At 41.4% G+C, this 9209-nt stretch overlaps 1 protein-coding gene across 1 annotated transcript; it reads left to right on the forward strand.

Annotated features, from left to right (window-relative positions):
* The first annotated feature begins 1174 nt into the window (after window positions 1–1174).
* Window positions 1175–8401, forward strand: LOC133885303 (protein NETWORKED 4B-like). Its single transcript, XM_062325033.1, has 3 exons — window positions 1175–1331; window positions 6124–6262; window positions 6442–8401. The coding sequence occupies exons 2-3, from the start codon at window positions 6160–6162 to the stop codon at window positions 8190–8192; spliced, it is 1854 nt and encodes a 617-aa protein (XP_062181017.1). The 5' UTR covers window positions 1175–1331; window positions 6124–6159; the 3' UTR covers window positions 8193–8401.
* The last annotated feature ends 808 nt before the right edge of the window (window positions 8402–9209 follow it).

Consider the following 9209-nt stretch of genomic DNA (forward strand, 5'->3'; position numbering starts at 1 on the left):
ACTTTTAAAGGTTTAACCACTAATATGTTTGAAACTATCAAGATTGGCCATATAAAAATTATATGACTAGATTTATCTTTAGAAAAACTTCCGTAAAAATATAATTTTATTAATATATATTGATACAATATTATAAAAAGTAATAGTCAAAAGACACCTTGGAGACATGAAAAGTCAACCAGGACAAATAAAAAAGAATGAAGGTATTATCTATCAAGCAGCGCAATTATTAATTTCACACAGGAATCGGTACATTATGAAAAATAAGTGTACATATGCATAATACAAATGATACTGCTAGGGCAGATGCATTGCTGAACTAAACTACCATTGGAAATCACTTGATGAAAAAACAAGCATCCAGAATCATTCTTAGAAGTCAGAATGGACACATATTTCTTCCGAATCTTGCCTCCAATGTTTGAAGTAAGAACGTCAGTTGAACAATAGACACTAAACACCATGGATGCGGTTCCACTAATTGAACTATGTGACGTCACCGTGGCACGTGGAGGATTTCCCTCAAGACACCTTGTGTTACTGCCGGCGATGCAAAGAATCCTAAACAACAGGACCCTGGCATTTGGAATGTTGAACCTCGCCCCTTCCAAAAAACTGAACATTACTTTTATGAAAATCCTTTAAATTCTTATGTTCGAAACTGAAATCTTATCTGTCGCTCACTCGCCACCCTACAGAAACCGTTCCTCTAACCTAATGTTACCCGTAACATCGTCATAAACACATAGTCTATTAAAAATTAATCCACATATCATTAAATACGTCAGTATAAAAGTTACCTTTAAAGATCTCTTCCTCGCCCCATCCGACCATCTCCAACGGTTTTCCTTCAGTGTCCAGAATCCCTTCATGACGGGATTTTCGTTCATTTCAGCGCTCCAACGGTTTCCCTTCACGGTTCCTGTCACGAAAAGATTTTCATGATCATTTCCTTTAAGACAGGATTCTCTCTCATTTCCCTTCACGATTTCCCTTGAAGGGAAGTTGTTGAAGATGAAAGTAAATAAAGAAAATGAGAACGGAGAAGAGAATCGAGAAGAGAATATGGTTGAAAATGATCTAAGATGGAGATCATCTGCAGTATCACAGAGACATTGAAAGTCCCTGACTGCATACTGTAGAGGATCCGGTGCATCCCAGGCGAGGGCACGACCGTCATCCCCCTCGGGAGCCTTCTTCATCCTGCAGTTTAAAGAGCCCACTTCTCTTCATCACCAGCGGGCAGGCCTTAAGCGCCCTCGCACGGTGTCGCCTGCGCCTGCTCTCCGGTCTCCCGGCGGGGAAAGGAGGCTTGCTTGGTCTCCTCGTCGGTGAGCTCTTGCAACCTTCGCTCTCTGTATTTTTTCTTCTTCTTCTGGTATTGTGTTGTGGTGTAGATGAGGTGTTCTTGTTCCATCGCTCTTGCCAAGAAACCGTGATTTCTGTTGTTGTGTTTTTTTGGGGGGCGGAAATTCGGTTTCCAAAAGGAAATGAATTTTACGCTGAGTGCTTTCTATGTCTCAAAGGATTGTACGCTCCTTCGGTGATTTTTGTTAAATTTTGATCCCCCTCCCCCCATTCACATGACTGTCGCTTATTGTTCACTCCACGCTCGCAGTTCCCAGGAAAAAGGAGGCATCATGATTCCAGACTTTTGGTGCGCTTAGAGTGATTTCTTCATTCATTTTTCTGATATACTTCAGGACGCTGAATTAAAAAAGAAAAAGAGATTTTTTTTCACCGGCTTAGACTGACCTTGAATCCCCATCCCTTTCTCCTGACCGTCATAAAGTAGTTTGTTCATTGATTATACTGAGCTTTCGTAATCCGTCGATGAAGAAACTTTCTTCGAGTTACACAGATGTCACCATTAGAAAGCTTTTCTCCTGAAGCTGCTAGACTCAAGCGTAGCGATTCCTAGTATGTGTAGGCCGTAGCCCCCTTTCCCCTCTAAGGACCCGTTCACCCATTTGAACTTCTTGTGCCTGTGGTGTGATGTGGCCTTGTAGATCAGTCTGACGGAGTGCAAATTTTGATTTTTACAAGATCATTGTTTTTGCCAGGTTGGTACTAGAGCATGCATATGGTGACCATCTTAGCTGGTGCATGTACTCACTCACAGCTGTTTGGATTAGAAGACCTGCAAATCATTTTAGAATTGTTTTTTTTTTTACCTTACTGAATACTGATACCGGAGCTTGTACAACCGTTAATTTTGGGAGATTGACTGGATGGATGAGTTTTCTTCCAAAAATTTGTGACGCGTACTGATAATTGAGCTTCTTGAATCCGTTGTGTGCCAAGGTCCACTGGTCGCTGGATATTACGAAATTTAATTGTTAGATATTTCCTTCATTTGCATGCATTGCTGTGTTCACCAATTATTGCCACCTTCACATGCATAGCAAAATTATCTACAAGAAATGAATAAAGAATACAATTCCCAGAGATCCAAGCTAGGTGTCTTTGTATCCTTCTTTGCACTTCTTGAAAATTGCAGTTAACATCAGAATGTACTACTAGATTATTCCTATGGTAATCAGTGGCGCATTCAGCCAGGCAAAGCAGGTAGGGCAAACTTGAAGACAAGATTAAAGAAAAATATCTTAATTAAGATAATAATTAAGCGAATCGAATAAGTCCAAACCGTGTGTAGAAAGCCCTGCCCTCGAACTCTAGCAATGTCCAAACCGTGTGTAGAAAGCAACTCAAACAAAGCTCCTTTCAATACATCTGATATTGTTTCTGTGACATACTTAAGACCCAAAAATCTTTCCATAACCTTTCCTTCCTTGTTCACGAACCTGCACAACACCACAAACAATTACTACAACATCATATACCTCACAATATCACAATTCAACACATAAATAAGAGCACTAACCTTACACTCACGGCCATCTGCTACTTGATTGATATATCGCAAGATTCATCGATAAGAATAGAGAAAAAACCATCACCAATATCTTTTTTTATCTCTTTGGTTATCTCCTATGCACTACTCTTTGCAAGGTCCTTTTGAACTGATGGTGCAAACATACGAACATTTTTAGGACACAACTCCTCAAATGCAATCCTCACTTCCTAGTTTCTTTTTTTTAACTAATCAATCATCTCAAGAAAATTGCCCTTGTTCGATGAATAAGAAGATTCATCATGTCTATAGAATGCATGACCTTGCATTAGGAGATAGCTTGCACAATCTAAAGATGCAGTCAAACGGATTTCATATTTGGCTTCTGATTCCTTGCTATGACACACTAGCCTTTTGATTTTTGAAATCCGTCAACTTCACATGTAGCTGCCCAGAAGTCATCGAAAACTAAGGGTAAAATTCAGAAGAAATTGTTTGGTATAAAAAGGAAGGCTCTTGCATTTAGATGGGAAGGGAAAAACAAGAAAGCTGAGGAGGAACTGGAGAAGACGAAGGTCTTGGAGCAGCAACTGGTAGAAATTGAAGAATCAAGTAACTTTGCTGCTAGCCAAAGTCATTAGTACTGCTGGACATCAGATTAGGGAAAATAAACCTGATGTTCAGCAAGTCCCTGGTGTTGGTGCTAGTGTACTCCCATCATCAGTAATCAATACAATGAAGAGGGATGTTTTGTTGCCAGTGCATGCAAATGAATCTGGTGTATCGTTGGGTACACTAAGTAGTTCTCCTAGCAAACCGTAGACTGAGACAATCGTTTCTAAACAAGGTCATGCAGCGAAAGGAAGTAGTGATGGAACGCCCTGTTCTTATCGCGGCCAGCTTTTACTGGTACCTTGGGAACTGAAAAGGGATCACATTCATCTTCTGATGTACGTGATCATAAAGAAGCTCAGAAGTAACATGGAGATGATACTCTCAAAGATGAGATTTTACTTCATAAGCGAAAAGCAGTTGCCTTTAAGAGAGAAGAGAAGATGGCAGAAGCAAGAGAATAGTTGAAACTGGCAAAACTCTTAGAAAAACGTCTTGAAGGTGCTCAACAAAACAAGATGGATGGTGGAGATGACTACTTCATCAGCTCAACTACCCAAATGGCGAAATAGGTCTCTTCCTCAACTCGGTGGTGGACTGATGCTTCTTCGGTTCTTCCTCAGCTTTCAGCTCGGTGAATCACCGAAATCCATGGGGAGGAGGGGGTTCCCGCCGACGGGGAGCTCGGGCGGCCGCCCATGCTCGCCCTAGTGGTGGATCCGCCCCTGATGGTAATGTCCCCTCGGTCCATCCTCACCTTATGCCTGCATGTGTCCATCTAGGTGTAAGTTGGACCATGTTACGTGCACACAAACATTTTTTTTTTTTACTAAATTGACTAGTCTCAGTTATCATTCAATTATTGGGTGGATAGGGGTTGACAATAACTGAATAACATCTGGTACTGCAATTTTCAGCTTGAGCCCTGAACTACTGATCTATATGAGGGACAAAACAAATTTGTTGTCGATTCATCTTGGTTGTGCCAGTTTATTCGTGTTCATTGGATTAGACTCTCTCTCTCTCTTACCTACTCCCTCCGTCCATATATCTTGGGCGTATTTCTCTTCTGATTTTGCCTAGAGTCTTAAGTGTGGTTTGCTTCCCTATGCATATTTTGGTGATTTTGGTACGTTGAAGTATAAGTGAATCACTCACATTTTTCCATCAGTTTAGGCTTTTGGGTTAATTAGTTGGTGCATGTAACTCTATATGGTATTAGGATCAGATGTCTCGAGTTCGAGTCTTAGTGACGTAATTAAACAAAAAATTGCAGCTGACTCATATTTCCACGTCTGAGGCTTGATGGAGCCTCTACATGAGGGGAAGTGTTGAAGTATAAGTGAATTGCCTATCTTTCCCTATCAATTTAGGCTTTTAAGTGAATTAGTTGGTACATGCAGCTCAATATGGTTAGTAGTACCCTATTGACTCCCCACACGCCAAAGATCATTAACTATTTGTTGGCCAACGCTGGCTGCATGCGTATATAGTGAACACACCGGCTGCATGTCGTTAAGTACATTGGTTGCAGCGCTGGTCACTAATCTAGTTGGTGCATGCAGCGTCCTTAAGTTAACAGGTGAGATAAAAGAGGTCAATTAACGAATGCATTAAGGGCATACTTAAGGTAGTATGTGGGGGCTTTTTGGTCATTTTCAGAGGTGTATTGGTCTATGTGCTGAAAGAAAACACGCCCAAGATAAATGGACGGAGGGAGTAACACGGGAGAGGTAGTTGCCACATCCTTTTGCGCTTACCTCAAAGATATGATAAGCTTCACTTTCATTTGTTCTCACAACAATATTCTTTTTCTTGATCTTTTACCCAAATCTGTTTAGTTTACCTTGAGAAGGGGCACTGCTTTGAGTGAACTACTCTACAGTCTCTACTTATCTATCTGGGAGATATGCACACTGTGTCAAACTACATGTATTGTTAATTGCTTTCACATGCCAGCTAAATATGTGTACCACAAATACGAAATAGTCATAATTCATTAGTCTATAGCTGTTGCATCTTTCATAAAAGAAGGTACGTGTGTTCTTTCGTACATCAATGACTTCAATGAGGTAGGGATGTTTTTCTTTCTATTTGGTAGGTTAACCTTTCACTACCAGTTTAGACGATGCTAATCCTTTTTCTGGTCCTGCTTTTTTCCCCGAAAATTTAGTTTTGAACTTTTATTGGTTAGCTGATAAGATGGTTTGCATTTTCTTTGTTAAATAATCAATGGTCTGGTCCCTGCATTTTGGAAGGTGAGATGCTCAGTCCTTTTCATCATCCTCTTTAATTAAGTGGAAACAATACTTTTCTATAGATAGGCAGGGAAAGACCTACTTCATTTCCTACATGCTTGCGAGTTGATCTATCGCGGATTAAGCTCATACCGTGCATGGCTTTTCTGCATTCTGTATCTTTTCTTCTGTAAGTTTCCTAGGGATGTTACTGGTTGTGGCTTCTTGTTTAATTTGACTCCAGTATTCTGACAGTTCTCTAGTTGTCACATTGTAAGATCTTTTGTTTCCTAATTTTTACTGCAAAGCCGTAGATCATATATTTGTTTTGGAACTGCAGATTACTCTTCATCATAAGACTAAGACTAATCCATTTGTAGTTTCATATTCTCATTTATGCCTTCTATCAATCATGACCAGGTCTACTTAGAGGGATTTTTCTTATTTTTGGTGAGAATGAAGCGCATGCACAGAATGGCAACGAGGAAGTCCCATTCATGGTGGTGGGACAGCCATATTAGCCCGAAAAACAGCAAATGGCTGGCTGAGAATTTAGAAGGTAACGACTCTCCTTGTTTCTTGAACATCAGTATGGACTGAAATAATTCTATGACTTGCAAGGCTTAGCAATCTGCAGGGCCTTGTCCAATGTTCATGTGTGTTGTTTCTGTTTCAGCCTGCAATGTAATTAGACATAGCACAATCTTTTCCAACTACCACCTTTTTCTTGACAAACAGAGATGGATAAGCAAGTTAAAGAGATGCTGAGGCTCATCGAGGATGAAGGTGATTCTTTTGCAAAGAAAGCTGAGATGTATTACCAAAGACGGCCTTCGCTTGTAACTCATGTTGAGAACTTCTATCGCATGTACCGTGCTCTTGCTGAGCGTTATGACAATGTGACTGGGGAATTGCGCAAGAATATTCCATCATCACTGCAGTCCCAAGGCTCTGGTATGTCTGAAACTGATTCGGAGACACAATCTACTTCCCCATCTCCAAAGCCTAACATGGAACAAAAGACACCAAAACAGAAGCGCAAAACAAGATCAGCTGGCTTTGATGTCTTCCTTGGTTCTGGTGGAAGCTCAGACATTTCCAAGAAGGGGAGTGATGGATCATCTTCTTCTTCAGATTCGGAATCCGATGTTGACGAAGAGAGAGAAGAAAATGGGAATGGGATTTCTTTCGCACTGAATGAACGGATTATTGAGCTAGAAGAGGAGCTTCAGGAAGCAAAGCAAGAATTCGAGGCACTTAAGGAAAAGAACATGTGTTGCCAATGTGAAAAACTTGAGGAGAGTTTCAAACAAGTTAGCAGTGAAAAGGAAGATTTGGTAGCTGCACTTCTCGCAAACAAGAATGAGGTTGAGGGTCTAAAAGGAGATATGGCCTCAGCAGCTAAGCATTATGAAGCCCAACTAGCGCATCGTGACCATGAGATTGAGAAATGCAAGCAGGAGCTTGAGCAAGTTTCTGAGAAGTATTCCCATGAGAAGTCTACTCTTGAGACTGAAATCAGAAAGCTCCAGGAAGTTGTAAAGAAATTTGAAGGGGACCTAGCAAAAGTGTCACAAGAGAAATTGAAGCTTGAGGCCCAGGTAATGGAGCTTGAACGAGCATCTTACAGCCTAGATGATTCTTCTGCTGAGATTGTGAAGCTACAAGAAATAATCAAGGACCTGCAAACAAGATTGGAAAATGATTCCAATCAGAAGAGAGTGCTTGAGGAACGCACTATGGAGTTTGAGCAAGTTCGTAGTCAGCTGGAGGATTCAAGGGCTGAGGTCAGGAAGCTACAAGCTACAATCAAGAACCTGAAAGATGACCTGGAAAAAGCTCTGCAAGCGAAATCACTGCTTCAGGACTGTGTGAAGGATCTGGAACAGGCAACCAGTGACTTAAATGCCTTAGTTGCTTATAATCAGGAGAAATTCTCTTTGGAGAAGTCCTCTCTTAGTGCTGAGATCCTAAAACTGTCAGAAGTCGAGAATTCTCTTGAAGGCAAGTTGAGATCCACAGAGGCACAGCTTGAGCAACTTCATGCTGAGAATGCTGCATCCCTTGAGAGTGAGAAACAACTATCTGAAGTGAATCAAGCCGTTGCCAATCTTAAGACAAGGCTTGAGCTACTGTCTTCAGAGAAAGCTGCAGTTGATAGCAGGGTGTCCACTTTGCTTATTGATGTCACGACTCGTGATGAAAAGATGAAGGAGATGGACAACCACTTGCATCAGCTGCACCTGGAGAATGTCAATCTGATTAAAGGGGCTGAGGTCGGACGGAAGGCCGTGTCGGACCTGCGTGCACGGGTGTGCAAGCTCGAGGAAGAGGTTGAGAGGCAGAAGCTTATGGTCTCTGACAGCGCAGAGGGGAAGCGGGAGGCGATCAGGCAGCTGTGCTTCTCGCTCGAGCACTACCGCCATGGGTACCGGCAGCTCCGGCAGCTCCTGCAGGTCCACAAGAGGCAAATGGTGATGGCAACTTGAGTCAGTGGCTTGCTGGATCCTTCTTCCTGGATGTCCAAAGTCGGTTTGTCGATGTAATGCTAATTGCGAATGTACTGTGAACCTCCAGTTCCCCCCTTCTCTTTCTTCTTGTACGTTCTACATAGTTTGAGCAAAATTTGTGCTCTGTACTTACTTAAGCTACCCTATAATGTCCTGAATTATGGATAATCGTGGTATTACTTTTTCTACTCAGAGTGTCCGCTGCCCGCTGACCTGAGCTTGTGGTTTCACATGAATGCTTTCGCTGCTCTTTGAGATGGTGATGAACTGATGTCTACTCGAGCCGTTTTGATTAAAAAAAAAAGCCTCTTCTGTCCTGATATTAGTCTGCCGCTGCATCGATTCATTGGTCTCTACTGGCTGTGCAATTTATTGTGTGCTGTGAACTTTTAACAATGACTGAACGAAAGCTATTTTACACTCTTCAGTGATGACGTGAAGTTGTTAACATTAGAGCGATGATCACCCATCTTCGTTTTTTTCCGCAGGATTTATATTATCTGCTTGTCTGAATTCTGATGTGCTAGACCTATGATTAACAACGAAGAGTACGTCCTTAACACAATTCGTACTTTGCAGGCCTACCAGAATGTCTCAAGCTTATTTCTCCAAGGCATTTTACATTTGTGTCCTTAATACTCAACAGAAACTGTTATATCATACTCATAGCTTCCGCTTCATAAGCAAATTTATAGAATCATGTTCTATGAAAGATCATTTCTCCTGTGATTATACGTATCTACTCACTTTCTCTTCTCTTTAACTCAGTCATTAGATTACGAGATGAATGACATGAATAAGGTCTCACGAGGATCTTTCCAGACAGAGTCTTATAGAATTTACTTTCGCTTCCCAAGTCCCCTACTATTCCACCCTGAAGACAAAGGAAGATGAGGCAAGATAACTGAACTTATACGACTTTTGGATGGCCAAAGGATTCTTCATAATGCAGATTACAGTATGTCAGTATCCTTGGGGATGGACGATCCAAATCAT

The sequence above is a fragment of the Phragmites australis genome, chromosome 1, assembly GCF_958298935.1.
Source record: "Phragmites australis chromosome 1, lpPhrAust1.1, whole genome shotgun sequence".
Lineage (NCBI taxonomy): Eukaryota > Viridiplantae > Streptophyta > Magnoliopsida > Poales > Poaceae > Phragmites > Phragmites australis.